Source organism: Balaenoptera musculus, chromosome 10 (genome assembly GCF_009873245.2).
Source record: "Balaenoptera musculus isolate JJ_BM4_2016_0621 chromosome 10, mBalMus1.pri.v3, whole genome shotgun sequence".
NCBI classification, from domain to species: domain Eukaryota; kingdom Metazoa; phylum Chordata; class Mammalia; order Artiodactyla; family Balaenopteridae; genus Balaenoptera; species Balaenoptera musculus.
The window spans coordinates 8,665,735-8,682,858 of NC_045794.1; the positions used below are offsets into that span (position 1 = coordinate 8,665,735).

The 17,124-nt window shown below is 30.8% G+C and overlaps 1 protein-coding gene across 1 annotated transcript; it reads right to left on the reverse strand.

Moving 5' to 3' along the window:
- Nucleotides 1-484: 484 nt before the first annotated feature.
- Nucleotides 485-14,942, reverse strand: LOC118901756 (NKG2-D type II integral membrane protein). Its single transcript, XM_036865296.1, has 7 exons — nucleotides 14,846-14,942; nucleotides 12,312-12,419; nucleotides 8,375-8,467; nucleotides 8,143-8,196; nucleotides 7,640-7,791; nucleotides 7,240-7,343; nucleotides 485-735 (listed from the first exon to the last, which is right to left on the reverse strand). Exons 2-7 carry the CDS (start codon nucleotides 12,415-12,417, stop codon nucleotides 618-620), a joined length of 627 nt encoding a protein of 208 aa, XP_036721191.1. The 5' UTR covers nucleotides 12,418-12,419; nucleotides 14,846-14,942; the 3' UTR covers nucleotides 485-617.
- Nucleotides 14,943-17,124: the final 2,182 nt, after the last annotated feature.

Genomic DNA, 17,124 nt, shown 5'->3' on the forward strand with positions numbered 1-17,124 from the left:
AGAAGATCTAAATAGACATTTCTCCAAAGAATACATACAGATGGCCAAGAGGCACAGGAAAAGATGTTCAACATCACTAATTATTAGAGAAATGCAACTCAAAACTACAATGAGATATCACCTCACACCAGTCAGAATGGCCATCCTCAAAAAATCCACAAACAATAAATGCTGTAAAGGGAGTCCTCCTACACTGTTGGTGGGAATGTAAATTGGTACAGCCACTATGGAGAACAGTATGGAGGTTCCTTAATTTTATTTAATTTTTAAAAGTTTCAAGTTTGAAAGGATCTAAAAGCGTTATTAGTTTAATACTTGTGCATACTTAATACAATTATAGTTTAAAATTTAGCTCAACACTGGGTATTATCAACAGTTTATTAAATTTAAAAATTAATCTGTTCATAACTTAATTTTTTTAAAAACCCAAAACTTTGTTATAAAAGATAAATTCTTCAATTGTTGGTCTTTATTCCCTGCAAGGAAATTTTTATGATATGTTGGTAGAATTTGGTAACTATTGGTAGAATTTTCTTCTGGAAGTTTTCTTCAAGGAGAACACTCAGAGAATGGCTTTTGTGTCTTTGAATACATCACATTTTATAAATTATAAGCTTTTACACAATCCTCTGTATGCAGATATATGTGTTTGGAGTTAAGCAGTTTTCTGTATAAGCTTTAAAACTTGAGCCATAGACTGCACAGTTTCCATTCTGCATTTCAACCATTGCTAGTCTAGATTAGAGAAAAGGACAAATTATATGCAGAACTTTACTAATGCAAAAATACAAAAATGAAATAATATTTAAATATAGGTACTGCAATAATATCATTTCAGGAGATTTGGGGACCATGCCTGGCCTTTATTAATTCATAGATATGCAAAATATAGCCAACTCAGATAATAACAGTAAAAATTTCATTCTATTATAAATTATGTGCCACTATTTTATTATACATTAGAAATTAGTCATTTTAAAAAGTCTGAAATCGCTTCATCTATGTATGTGAGTCAAAATGAAAGTTAAAAAAATTAAAACAAATAGATTAGAAGTGAATTCAGAATTCAATTTAGAAGTCAGCAGACGTCACGTTTTGTGCAAAAATAATCTTCTTCAGATATATGCAATTTTACTTGGTAAAAATATAAAAATAGGGCTTCCCTGGTGGCGCAGTGGTTGAGAATCTGCCTGCCAATGCAGGGGACACGGGTTCGAGCCCTGGTCTGGGAAGATCCCACATGCCGCGGAGCAACTGGGCCCGTGAGCCACAACTACAGAGCCTGCGCGTCAGGAGCCTGTGCTCCGCAACAAGAGAGGCCGCGATAGTGAGAGGCCCGCGCACCGCGATGAAGAGTAGCCCCCCCCCCCCGCTCGCCGCAACTAGAGAAAGCCCTCACACAGAAACAAAGACCCAACACAGCCAAAAATAAATAAATAAATAAATAAATTTATTTTAAAAATATAAAAATAAATTGTGAAATTCTCTGATATGTATATACACACACATACATAAGCGTGTGTGTGTGTGGGTGTAGGCATTCCATGTAGAGATAGTTATAGCTGTATATCTATTTGGCCTGGGATATTAAGTATTTTGTAGTTATATAATTAATGTAATAAATGGTGGTTTATTTTCTACTGGGAACCTGTGGGAAATTGAAGGCTGAGGGAAGAGTAATGATGCTACATCAATGTGAAACTGACAAAATAAAAAAGTATCATGGTTTGATAGTATATGTATTTAAAAGGACAAGAGAATGAACTCTCTTGATACAGCAAAAACTAGCCACTGTAGGAAAAACAATCAAGAGATTTTTAGTAACTCCTCTTAGTTGGTCTCAACCTATGTACATTAAAGCCTCATTTTTTTTAGTCTCACTTTTCTCATATGTTTCTTCAATTTCTGTGTTTGTTTTCCCATACTACTCTCATCACATTTCACCAGGGTACTGATTACACTGGATTATACTTTATTTATTTATAACTATATCTCTGACTGAAGTGTGAAGCTCTTGAAGGAGTTATGTCCTAATCATCTCTGTAGTAATTTCTGCATAGTTCCTGGAAATTGAGTCACACTCAACAAATATTAATTACATGCAGAAACAGAAATTTAGTATGCTAGTTGTTTTGCTTCTAGCAAAAACAAAATTTTGCACTGCAGACTGAAAAATATTGAGATGGGGTGATACAAAATCTTAGTATTTCCAGAGAATAAACTCTTTTTTTTCAAAAGTAAAACTTGAGTAACACAGAAATGAGACCACCCCAGATCAATTCTAAGGTGTACCAGTACCTTCAAGTTCCAAGTATATAATGAAATAGGAGGGTAGGTAGTCCCTGTTACAATGTAATAATGAATACAAGTCCCTGTTACTTGAAAGGAACCCATGACAGTAAAATGTTGTTCATTGATTACTGTCAACTAACCATTAGAGTGCAAAGTAAACTTTAAAATCAGTGAAAAGAAGGGGTTTTTTTTTTTTTTAGTAATTTAATATTTCTGGCTGTGGAGTCAGAAAGATATATGTTTGAATCCCTAATGCAGCTACTACTCACTTTACAGCTTAGATGAATTATTATACACTCTAAGACTCGGTTCCTTACCAGAAAAATAAGATTAAAAATATTACCTGTTATATAAGGTTTTTAAGAGTACTTTGTGAGATGATATATATAAAACGCTTAAAACTGACAGATAGAAAGCTCCTAATTAACTTGATGCTAATATGGATGTTCTTTGGATTGTTTTTATTATGCTTGTTAAAAATTAAAGATGCAAACAAGTAATATATACTTGAAATAAAGAATTAGAAAATTTTATAGTCTAGAGAACTTTTGTTTCATCTGTGATATTATGAGACTTGAGGAAAGCAGAAGTGACAAACCACCTAGGTTTTATTCCTGATCTTTGTGCCAGCATGGAAAAATTACTAAACAGTGTAGTGAAAGGTCAGATCCTCCAAATGATGGAACTGACCTTTTTAGAGAGCTCACCTAGCATTCATCAAAAGGATTAAGGCTATATTCATAAACTCTATGAATACTAGGATATTGTCACTTGGTTCTGGTACACACAGTTGAGCTGTATAATCAAGTGGTTAAAAGAGCAAGCTATAGAAACAGAATACATAGGATATCTGAGAGTTCAGAAAGACCAAGACAGCTGTGGTTCACAGGACATAGTACTTGAGATGAGAGAGATGAACAAATCTGAGGGTATTCAGAAGGTCTCACCTGAGTATTAGCAGAGCATTGATCAATGCATACGTATAAGAAAACTACCTAAGGACAAAGAAGGAGCTATCTAAAAGTTTAGAGGGAAAAGTACTTAGTGCTTGTATGAGGTCTGAAATCATGCTCATTTTCACCAACCATATTGTAAAACCTCACATTTCAAAAGGCTTTGGGTAGATTACTTTGAAGGGTCTTGCCTCAGTAGCGGGGGATAATTAACTGTAGGTTGAGCATCAAGCTGGTTCCAAGTAACCTATCTATGCCCCAGATTAAAAGTTCATGTGTATATTTTAAAGTAAAAAATATGCCTCACCAAAGAAGGTAAAATACATAGCATTTGGAATGTTTTTTAAAAGTAAACAAGAAATAAAATAATATGACCATTAAAAGGAGGAAAATGCAGCAATCAAAACTGACTCAGAACAAACACAGATGTTAGAATGAGCAGATGAGGGCATTATAACAACTACTATGACTGTATTCCATATATCCAAAAAGTTAAGGAAATACATGGGAGATTCAAGAGATATTAGCCAAATCAAACTTCTGCAAATGAAAACTTCAAAGTCTGAGATAAAATACACACTTTATAGAATGAGGAAATATTAGGCATTGCAGACGGAAAGATTAGTAAACTTGAATTCAGGATGATAGAAAATATCCAAAATGAAACACAAAGAGGAAAATAAATGAGCAGAGCATCAGTTAACTTTATCACAATTTCAATGGGCTTAATGTACCTGTAATTGTAGCATCTAAGGTAGAGGAAAGAGAAATGGGAAAGGAAAAATATATGAAGAAACAGTAACAGTAAATTTTCTAATTTTGCCAAAAATTATAAACTCATAGATCCAAGAGCTTCAACAAAACACAAGCAGGAGGGATATAAAAAAATCTAAACTAAAGCATATTACAAAGAAATTTCTCAAATCCAGTTATAAAGAAAAGTTATTAAAGCCCAGTGAGAGGGAGAATTAAAAAGACCTATTACAGAGTGGCTGAATGGATTAAAAAAACAATGTGTTGCCTGTAAGGAACTTACTTTAGCTTTAAGGACACACGTAGGCAAAAAGTGAACTGATGAAAGAAGACATTCCATGCAAATGGACCAAAAGAGAGCTGGAGTGACTATACTTATATCAGACAAAAGAGACTTTAAGTCAAAATCAGTCACAAGAGACAAAGAAGGTCACTGTGTTGTGATAAAAGGGTCAATTAATCAAGAGGATAAAATTACTATATTGTAAATATATATGCATCCAATATTGGAGCACCTAAGTAAAGCAAATATTAACAGAACCGAAAGGATAAAAAGGTAGCAATAAAATAACAATAGAGGGCTTCTATATCCTGCTTTCAACCCTGAATAAATCATCCAGACAAAATCAATAAGGAAATAGTAAACCTGAATAATACTATACATCAAATGAACCTAAAAGACATACACAGAACATTCCATCCAAAAGCAACAGAATATATATTCTTCTCAAGGGCACATGGAACATTCTCCAGGATAGATCATATACTGGGCCACAAAGCAAGCCTTAACAAATTTTAAAAGATTGAAATTATATCAAGTACATTTTCTGACCACAGTGGCATGAAACTAGAAATCAATAGCAGGAGGAAAAAGAAAAATTCACAAATACAGGGAAATTAAACATGCTCCTGAACAAACAATGGGTCAAAGAAGAATTCAAAAGGAACATCAAACAATGTGTGAGACAGATGAAAATGGAAACAGCATACCAAAAATTATGGGATGCAGCAAAAGCAGTTTTAAGAAGGAATTTTGTAGCAATAAAGGCCTACATTAAGAGAAAAGAAAGATCTTAAATAAACAAATATAATATATCTACATTATCTAATAATATATCTAACATACAGCATGGTGACTATAGTTAACAATACTGTATTACATACTTGAAAGTTGCTAAGAGAGTTAATCTTAAGTGTTTTAAAAATATTGTAGCCATGTGAGGTGATAGATGTGTTAAATAACCTTTTTGTGATAATCATTGCATGGTATATATGTGTATCAAATCATCACATTGTATACCTTAAACTTACACAATATTATATGTCAGCCATATCTTGATAAAGATAGAAAAATAGTACAAAGTTTGGGAAGGGAGAAATGAAAAGATACTTTTACAAGAATCCTATACTATACATGAGTGATATAATAGCAATTGATCCGCTAAAGATAAATGTAATAAACTTCAGAGAAAACTTTAAAATAAAACAAATAGCGATACCTAGTAAGAAAGAAAATAGATAAGTAGATAACATTTTATAATAAATTAGAATATTCTTAAAAGACTGAAAAGGAGGAAAACAGGAATTAATAGTAAATTGAACAAATAAACAAATAGCAAGATAATAGGCTTAAAGTAAACATTTAAATAATCACATTGAATGTAAATGTTTTAAACTTCCCATTTAAAAAGGCAGAGATTGTCAGACTGGATAAAAAAGTTAATCCAATTGCACTCTGTCTACAAGAGAGTCACTTTTAATATAAAGATACATATAGGTTAAAAATAAAAGAATGCAAAAATACATGCTATACTAACACTAATCAATTGGAGTGGAAATATTTATACTAGACAAAGTAGAATTTCATAGCACAAAATATCATTAAGGAGACAGGACTTGTTGCATAATGATAGAGTCATAAATTTATAGAAAGTATGCAACAATCCTAAACATTTATGCACCTAATAACAGAACTTCAAAATCCATTAGGTAAAAACTGTTTGAACTGGAATCAGAATACATTAATCCATAATTATAAGTCTAAAATTTCAATACCTCTCTCAATGATAGATAGAACAAATAGACAGAAAATCAGAAAGGATACAGAGAACTTGAGCAACACTCTCAACCAACTTGACTTAACTGAAATTATAGAACACTCTACCCAAGAACGATGTAATACACATTCTGTTAAAGTGCATACAGAACATTTCCAAAGAGAGACAATTGTCTGTCCATAAAACTAATCTCAATAAATTTTAAAGGATTTAGGTCATACTAAGTATGTTCTGTGATCAGAATGGAACTAAATTAGAAAACAATAATAGAAAGACGTCAGGAAAATTCCCAAATATTAGAAACTAAATAACACACTTCTGAATAATCAATAGATCAAACTAATGCAAAAGGGAATTTAAAAACTATTTTTAACTGAATGAAAATGAAAACACAATATTTCAAAATATGTGGGGATATTGCCAAATCACCTCAAATATTAATAGCATGAATGCTTCTATTAGAAAAAAAGAAAGGTTTCAAATCAATATATCAGCTTTTACCATAAGAGATTAGAAAAAGAAAAGTCCATCCTGAATAAGAAGATAGTAAATAAAAATCATAGTAGAAATAACTAAATAGAAAATCAAAAAATAAATGGTAAATAAGCACAAAAAGATGCTCAACATCATTAGTTATTAGAAAAACACAAGTTAAAACCACAATGAGATACCACTACATATCTATTATAAAGACTAAAATTTAAGAGACTGACTTTAATAAGTATTGACCAGGATGTTGAGTACCTAGAACTCTCACACGTTGTAATGGGAATGTAAAATTGCACAACCTCTTTGGATAACAGCTCAAGACTTTCTCAAAAAGTTATACATGTACCTATCATAAGATACAACCATTCTACTCCTAGATATTTATATAAGGGAAAGGAATGTCTATGTTCATACAAAGACTTCTACACAAATGTTCATTGCAAGTAGCTTTATTTGTAATAGTCAACAACTGGGAACTACCCAAATATCCATCAACATAATGTTACTCATTATTATTTGTATTGGATGCTCTGCTCCACAATCTCCTAAATTTAGTCTCTAAGAGTTTTTTGTAGAACTGATCAGAATATGGGGATGTCCTGCCATTGTGTGAAGGAAAATGTGATAGTGGAGTGATCATAGAGATAGTTTAGGGACAAATCCACAAATAGAGACCAATTGGTACAGAAACTTACTGGTTGGGTGAGAGAATGGAACCATCTTCCCACTGCCAGGAAACATTTGTGGAAATTTGTACTAGTCCCATCCAATGATACAACTTCACCAATTTAAAGAAATCCTGTTTGAAACCACAAATAAAATCAGTCCTTAGAATTTCATAAGTACAGGCTATAATCATTTAATCATTTTTTCCCACATTTGGGGAAGCTGCATTCTGTACGCTAGCATAATTCCAACTTAAACACCACATACAAAATACCTGCAATTTCTGTGCTTTCTTATTTCTAATGCAGAAAGATTTTTGGTTGGTGTATCTGAGTCTTAGTGCCTCTCGTGTTTTAGGTTCATATTCCAGTGAGTTGTTTCTTATGTTAGGACTAAACATAGAAAGGGGAATTAAAACAAATACTCAACCTGTTCCTCTCTGCTGTATATCTTCAGGAGACTGGAATTTTGAGACATACAAGAAGCTTGGCTCTGGTACGAGCTTTTGCTCTCATTAAAAAATTGGTAGCAGTTATTTCTATAATATATCCAGTTTTTAGGACATGGACCACAGTAGTTTTCTAGAAAGGTAGAATACGTTATTAATTCTGAATGTCTGAACATTATAGCAGATTTTATCTAGACAGGTTAAATGCCTTTTTTATTCCGACTCTAAAATTCCAGATAATTAACTCATTATGATATTGCCCAATGACATATCTCTACACATTTATATAAAGAGAGATGCCAAAACTATGTCCTCTACTTTTTACAAGTACTTCTTCATTATAAATAAATAAATAAATTTACAGTGAATTGTGGACAAGGATTAATCATTTTCTTATTCACTTTCTTGTTCATGTCATTGGATACATGCCTATACCCAGATGCATGCAGTTTGTGCTTCAAAATATTAGAAAATTTTCACTTACCTTTCAAAGAAATTGGAGCTTCTTGGTTGAATAATGTTATTAAAATAATCACAGCTATTGAAAGGGTTTGTATTGTTAGTAACTGATAGCCTAAGCAAAAGTATAAGCTCAATAAAGAAAATACACTCAATATTGCTAGTTTATATTTCTGTGCTTCTGAATACTAATCAAAGTAACGCATTACAATCATTAGATCAATAATGCTGTTACTCACTTCTCTGTTATCACTTACAATTTATGATCATGGCACTGCATATCACTACCATTACAATGAAACGAATCCCCATAGCTACAGCAATGGATTGGGCAAGAAAAAATGGAGATGCTTTCAAAGAAAAAAAAGAGTGAGAAAAATGAGAAAAAGGATAAATGGTTCTGGTATCTTTCTGTTTAATATAAATGTTAGAGGCTTTTTTTTTTTAATGGGGGAGGCATGATATCAGTGCTTTTCCATAATTATTTTTCTCAGAAAAGGTAAAACATATATTTTGTAAATTATTAAAAAATAAGGTATAAAAATGTATTATCCCCTCCTATTCCTTTCTTCAAGTTCCCTAGTCTTCCTTTAGAATAAATCACAGTTACCATTTTAAAAATTTACAATTTTCCTGCAGATCAAAACTACAATGAGTTATCACCTCACACCGGTTAGAATGGCCATCATCAAAAAATCTACAAACAATAAATGCTGGAGAGGGTGTGGAGAAAAGGGAACCTTCTTGCACTGTTGGTGGGAATGTAAATTGATATAGCCACTATGGAGAACAGTATGGAGGTTCCTTAAAACACTAAAAATAGAATTACCATATGACCCAGCAATCTCACTACTGGGCATATACCCAGAGAAAACCATAATTCAAAAAGACACATGCACCCCAATGTTCACTGCAGCACTATTTACAGTAGCCAGGACATGGAAGCAACCTAAATTCCCATCAGCAGACGAATGGATAAAGAAGAAGTGGTATATATATATATACAATGGAATATTACTCAGCCATAAAAAGGAACGAAATTGGGTCATTTGTAGAGACGTGGATGGACCTAGAGACTGTCATACAGAGTGAAGTAAATCAGAAAGAGAAAAACAAACATTGTATATTAACCCATATATGTGGAATCTAGAAAAATGGTACAGATGAACCAGTTTGCAAGACAGAAATAGAGACACAGATGCAGAGAACAAACGTATAGACACCAAGGGGGGAAAGCAGGGGTGGTGGTGGTGGTGGTGTGATGAAATGCGATATTGGGATTGACATATATACACTAATATGTATAAAATAGATAACTAATGAGAACCTGCTGTATAAAAAAATAAAATAAAATAAAATTCAAAAAAAAATAAAAGAAGAAACAAACATTTACAATTTTCCATGCAGATACAATAAGAAATACGGACAATTCCCTTCAACTCTCTTTTAAAAACACATATTTAAGAAACTACACAAAATATTCTGGAAACATTAAGAAAATATCCTGGTGATTATTCCATATCATGTCTTATAAAGTGGTCAAATTTTTATAAGTACCTGCTTGCATTGTGTTTCATTAGTATATGGACAAAATCTAATTATTGGCAGATTTTTATTTTTTTCCAATGCATATTTAAATTTTCTTAGTTTTTGCTATTAGATATAATAATATGAGTAACATTTCATACTTAATCTGTGCATATTTTTGAGTAGCTCCCTAGGAGAAATTCCCAAAAGGGTAGTTGCTAAATCAAAGGACATATGCATTTTAATTTTTGTAATGATTGAAAGTTTTAGTCCAAAGAAGGTATACCAATTTATGTAGCACCAAAAATAAATTTAAAAGCCTGTTTCCTCACACTTTCTTCCATGCTAAATATTACTCACATTTTTAAAATGTATAAATAAGATAAGCAGTATTATTTTCAAAATTTTAACTTTGTTTTTCCTGTTATGAATAAGATTAAACATCTTTTTTCTGTGGAAAAATAATGTTTTTATTTTATTTCCCTGAGACTGCTCTTGTTTGTATTAAATAGCTTGTTTGTTTCTTACTTTTCAGGTTAAAAATATTAGTTCACTTCATACCATGTGTTTTTCAAATACACATCTCAGATTCCATTTCTGTTTTAACTTTACATATGGTACTTCTGGGGTGCCAAAATGGGTAATGGTTGACTTGATCAAACTTTCCTTTATGGCTTATGCTTTTCCTGATATGAATAAAAATGTCTTCATTATTCTGAGTTTATAAAATAAGTTATGCCCATGTTCCTCCATAATATTATATGGTTTCCTTTTGTACTTAGTTTATTTGGTAGTGTGTGTGTGTAATAAATGATGTAGGAGCTCAAATTTATAAAAAAAATTATTTTCCAAGTGGGCATTGAATTTTTCTAACATATTTGCTCAATAAATCAATGTGTTCTCATTGATATGAAATACTACCTTTAGCATACAGTACATTCCAATTTGTACTTGCATTTATTCCTATATTTTTTAGTCTGTCTTTCCACTTAAACCATATGTAAAATTTTCTAATATGCTTGAGTATTTGTTAGTGCCCACAGTATAATATTACATTTCTTTTTCAGATGATTTTCCCTATCATTACACTTCATATGTGCCTTAAGAAATTTCAAATCAGCTTTTCAAGAACCTGCCACTTTATTTATTTATTTTTTAAATAGGAGTATAGTTGCTTTACCATATTGTGTTAGTTTACACTGTACGGCAAAATGAATCAGCTATACGTATACATAAAACCCCTCTTTTTTGGATTTCCTTCCCATTTAGGTCACCACAGAACATTGAGTAGAGTTCCCTGTGCTAAACAGTAGGTTTTCATTAGTTATGTATTTTATACATAGCATCAATAGTGTATATATGTCAATCCCAATCTCCCATTTCATCACTTTAAAAATATGATATAATGGTCTTTCGATAGAATCACATTAAATGTATATAGAGAGATAATTGACATCTTTAAAATGTTGGCTTTTATCCTTGAATAGTTTCTATTTCTATTATGCATGTTTTATTTTACTTTCATCAGTACAACTTTAAATTATTAAATTTATTTCTAGGGTTTTCAATTTAAAAGTTTACTTCTGTTTTTTTCTGATATTTTGTTTTATAAATATGACACTTTTCTTTCATCACATTTTCCTTGTTTTTGTAGTTAGTAAGGCAATTGATTTTTATATCTTATTTTCAATCAAGTCCACATATTAGATATCCTTATTGTTTGTAATATTTTGAGTAAAGTTTTAAAAGATATTTTAAATCACATATTTCTTCAAATAATAATAATTTTGTCTTTTAATTCTAATTTTATATCATTTACTTTTTTCCTTTTCTGGTTTATTCATGTTGGCTAATACCAGCAAAACAATCAATATTACTCAACAGTAATGATAATAAAAATTCTTCTTTTTCTAACTACAATGAAAATGCTGCTACCATTTATCAATAATCATAATGATACCTTTTGAAAAAAATATATCAAAGGCAAGTACTTATATTTTAGAGGTTTTAAAAATTAGTTTTAATTAAGAATTCATATTGATTTTTATTTGAAAACTTTTCAACATTATGCATACGATCATACAATCTTTCCCCTTTGATTATTACATACAGCACAGTTTCATCCCTGTTATTAATCATTGTGAAATGATGCTATTTGATAATTTATTTTTTAACATTTAATCAAAATTTATAGGTGAGAGTAGTCTGTTGTTTTTCCTTTTGTATAAGCTATTTCAGGCTTTAATTTTCATGATATTCTGGTTTGGTAAAGGACAGAGAACACATCTTCTTCACCACCCAGAAACATTTCTGTGAATAGCAATCAAGTCATCTCCTCCATACTGTTTAAGAACATAACTGAAAGAAATTTGGTATTTGTTTTCTCTTCTGTTTTCCATTTCTCTTTACTCCTCCTTAAAGCTAGTTGTTCAACAATACCTTAGAAACTACTGTCTTCGTTATTATGATAATTTCATCATTTTTAGGGCATGAAAAGATCCTAAACATGATAAACTTTATTATATATTTGAATAGTATATGAGAGTTAACCTCATTCTGCTTTCCTCATGAAGGTAAAATAAACTGAACATTTATCACCAGTTTAATCACAGTTTCTAAGATTCACTTCAGTACACTGAGAGAAGACAAATGGAATATAGAACTTACAGTTTTCTCCACATTTGCTTGTGACTGATGTACATGTTCTCTTTTGCTGTCGTGTAGAAGCACCATGCTTTACCAGTTCACTGGCATGATCATGAGATTCACTCATCTCTGGGAAAAAACAATTCAGGCCACTGTATCATGGCCTTTCTGCCACTTGAATCATAATTGTTTAAAATTTAAGTTGCCATTTCCATTCATATCCTTTTTAAAGTACAACATCAAGTTACTTTTGTTTCGTATTACTTTGTTATGATTTTTATACTTTGTAATATAAGTAAAGTTATATTTATTCTATGGCAAGATATCTTTAGCAAGATCCTATGTACTATTAAAATAAGTTAATTCTTAATGTGTAATGAAATATAACATTAAAATAAAGACACTGTATCATGAAAAAGACAGGGATCTAGGGCATTAAACATGTGTTTAATTCACAGAGCCACGTTTACTAGGTTAATAATTTCACAAATTGCAAGAAGAAAAAAAGAAAGAAAGAAAGAAATGGAGAAAGAGAGACAGAAAGAAAGGGGGAGAGGGAGGCAGGGAGGGGAGGGAGGGAGGAAGACAAAGAATATTAACAAAACCTGGTGTGGGTATTTTAAAAAGTAAAAGAAAATGAAATGCATCTAGTATCAATAATGTAAATCATGTAGTAAAGTTCTTTATAGTGAAGGACTTACAAAGAGTAAAATAGTAGGTTCTAAAATTTTAGGAAAACGACAAGTAAAGAATCTCACCTCTGAACAACACGAGTGAAAAATAATTTCTTTTTCTTATTGAAATAATCACTACTGAATATGTAAAAGCCTTTTATAAATGAAATGTGAATACGAATTACCTTTTACACCTAAAATTAAACTAAAACATTTTTTTAGTTTATACATACAATGTGTAATTTAATTTAAACTTCATTATTAAGTATGTGAAAAAGGTAGGTATTATTTTATTTATTATTTATTTATTATTTAGGTAAGTATTTATTATTATTTTATGGGTGAAGAAATTAAATCTTAGAGGTGGCCAAAATCATACTGCTTATTCAGCATAAACCTATCACCTATGAGTAATTTATAATACTTTTAGTTTAAAAAGCACTTTCAAATTTATGTCACTTGAGTTGAATATCATAGAAATCCACTAAGGTAAATATGGCATGTTTTATATCTCTATTTAATAGAAAAGGAAACGTAAGTCCATAGAGGCTGTTATTGTCCCAGATCTCAAAGCTAGAGACTGGTAAAATTTTGATTAAAACTCAGTTCTAACTCCAAATACTAAGGCTGTTATCTCACATTGTGAGATACATTCCTTTAGGTAGTTAATGAAATGAAGGGGGAAAAAACCTTTCAAGTTTCTGAAGCCAGGATTTAAAATATAACATGACCATAATATAAAATGAACGTAAGTGAATCATAGTAAATTACTTTTCTATGACTTATATGCTTGTATCAAATTCTGGGTATCTTAAAATTGTACAGAAAGACCAAACTACATTTACGTGGAAAGTACGTACCTGCGCCGTGATGGGCCCACTGATGTCGGACCAACCCCATCATAGAATTATGACTGCCCATCTATCCCACAGATGAATCCAAATTCTTCATTTTTTACAAAGGATTACTGAATAAAATAAAAATGGGAATTTTTTTCCTGTTTCCTCTCCTTGGGGTGAGTTGATATATTTAGATTAGAAAAGTGAGAATACAGAAAAATTTCACCCATGCAGACATGAAAAAGGAAAGAATGGAAATGAGAATTCATATAGAGCCAGGTAAAATTAACTTTTAAATTTTCTCTTGCTACAAAATAAAAAACCAAAATGTTAAAAAATGTAATAGCTGTTTTTAGTTCACCTACACTAAGATACTTAAAGATGTTTTTCATCACTGATAGTGAATGATAACACACACAGTTTTTTATTTATAGTCGTATTATTTTATTTGGTGGTAACTTTATTGGTGGTAATTGCTTTCTTTGCAAGGTAAGTCTGGGTAGGATATATGAATTTTTGTTGAATGGTTTTTCCTAGTATACTTTAATTAAAGTTCTGTCCATATCGTTGTCATCATTAACAAAACTAATCTCACATTTGTTTATATAGTAACATCTTAACATTGCCTAGCAGAGCTCTCAGGAAAAAATAAAAGGTGTTTAATAAATGTGCATAGTGCTTAGATTTTAAAAAATATAAACTGTTTTACATTTGATCATGATAGTTGGAAACAATGAAAATAATTTGTTTCATTTTGCAAGTAAGGTTGTGTGTCACATCTTATAGTAATATCATAACTTCTGATTCTTCAATAAGTATATCCTACTTACCTATCATTAAATAAAGTGGAGAAGAATATATCTCAGAAGTAACAAGTATTCATTGCCTTCAGTAAGTCAATTCAAACACTTAAGAAACAATTAGAATTACCTTATGGCGCAAATATTTTTAGAAATTTTCTTGAGGTTAAAACCTCAAGAGTTTCTTATTTCTTGAACAACAGTTGTTAGAAACACACACACAAACACACACAGACACACACCTGATTAGAGAAGGAAGGTCCTGATTCTTGTGGATAAGAGCCTCCTGAAAAAATCAGACACGTCCTGAATTCCTGATTTAGATTTGATACTAGCAATATCCAGTCAATTCTGATCCCTGAAAAGGATATGACAAGTGTTATTCTAATCTCATCTTTCTGTTGAAAAAGCATAGCACAAACCACAGTACTTCCGCCTCTCACTACACAGAAAATTTCCCTTTTTGGTGGAATAAATGTTAGGTCCTAACATCACTTTATGACTTAAAAATGGTGAATTCAGTGATAAGAGGTCACCAGAGTTTTAAGAAACAAATGGTGGGATCACATAATCTCTTTCTGAATTTTTTTCAAAAGTGAAAAATTTGTAATGAAATATGGTTATAAGTACTGTGTGGAAAAAATAGAGAAAAAATTAAACTTCTTAATCATTTTGTGCATAGGCTTTTATAAGTTTGAGTGGAATTAAGTATGCTGTATCATATAAGTTGAAACAACAGAGAGATGGCTTTCATATATATACTACATGGGTACATGTATATGCATAGATACCTACATGTATATGCATACATATGTATATATGCATATGTGTGTATTTATATGACCTTTTAATAATGAAAATATAAGTGTATACAAAATAAAAATTCCGTGATGAAGCATCATATGCCTCATTTAAATAATTATCAACTTATGGCCAATATTATTTCATTTCTGATGTATGTGAGTGTCTCAGATCTATCTCTGCTCCTAAATAAGGCTCTTTTCTCCTTCTTCCTTGTGTACACCACTCATTATATTACTCTCTCTTTATTGCTCAGAACAATAGCACCAAATCTCTTACCAGAATAGTAACATAATCAACTAATGTCTTAATGCTCTCATTTTTAGCTATTTATAATTTCTGTTATATTAAGAAATGATGACAGCCAGAAGGAGTTTAAAGAGACTGAATGACTAAAAGTAGCATGGTATCCTGGATGGGATAATGGAACAGAAAATGGATACTAGGTAAAAACTAAAGAAATACGAGTAAAGTATGTTCGTTAATAATAATATATCAATATCAGTTCATTCATTGTGAAAAATGCACCATGCTAATGTAAGCTGTTAATAATAAGAGAAACTGGACACTGGGTGTATGGGAACACTCTGTACTATTTTTGCAATTTTTCTGTAAATTTAAGACTATTCTAAGATAAAACGTTTATTTAAAAATAGGTATTGGTACTTCTTTATAATGTTATATTCTACAGAATAGTAATAATCATTATCTTTATTATTATTATAAATTAGATGGGGCAATTTGAAAAAGAAAACCAGAAAACCACTCTAAAGGGAAACAGCTTAAAAAGGAGTCATTCATATGAACTTTCACTGAACATGCTCTTCTGAAAACAGAACTTCAACCAGTAAATCCACAACCTATTCAGTCAATAAGAGAATTATCAAGCAATAAATTTTAGTTAATAGAACAATTACATAGACACTGTAACTATTTACTGTGTACAATATGTGTGAGATAATTTAACATAGGTAAAAATCAATTCTGCAAAGTTTGATAAAGCTATAATAATTTTTATGAAATCAATACATTATTTAAAATCTTCCCATAGGGATAACACAAAAGCCAAATTTTTTTAAAGGAGAGAAATAATAAACTTTCAAGGAAGAAATAATTAAAACATATAAACTTTCCTAAACTATAGGGGAGAAAGGAATTGTTGCTATTTTTTTTCACTACAACTAGAGTTGTGTTGATGTCCAAATTAGATGAGAATGTGTTAACAGGAAAAGGAAAAGTCAATCTTACTGTGAAAGTTGTTGCAAAATCCTAAAACAGTACCAAACCAAATCAAACAGTGTATAAAACTGTCTAGTCTATAGATGACCAAATTGAGTTTATTTCAGGGTTGTAATAATAATTTCTTTTGGAAGAAAAATTGTTAAATGAAATTTGCTCCAAACAGTAGATTAAAGAAATAGAAGATGAATATATCCAAATGGAATGCGTATTTATTATAATTCAACAGCTTTTCATGATGAAAACAATCTTTAGCATATATATCAGAATCTGTATAAACATCATTCTTAACCTTGAGGTATTAGTAGCTTTTTAGAAAATCATTAAGACAAAGTGATAATAATACCACTTCTTTTCAATATCGTTGAGGAGATTCTCCAGCACATTTAAGATCACCATAGAAAATTAAAAAGAAAAGGACTTAAAAAAATTTTTTTGCTGTGATATATTTATCCACAAAGAACATAAAAAATAATTTAAT

Excerpts from the sequence above, each read along its gene's own strand:
- LOC118901756 (XM_036865296.1), bottom strand. The coding sequence starts at position 12,417 with ATGAGTGAATCTCATGATCATGCCAGTGAACTGGTAAAGCATGGTGCT. Across the intron at positions 8,468-12,311 it reads AAGCAAATGTGGAGAAAACT|CATCTCCATTTTTTCTTGCC; the intron begins GTAAGTTCTATA and ends TTTCTTTGAAAG. Across the intron at positions 7,344-7,639 it reads TATACAGCAGAGAGGAACAG|GATTTCTTTAAATTGGTGAA; the intron begins GTTGAGTATTTG and ends GGTTTCAAACAG.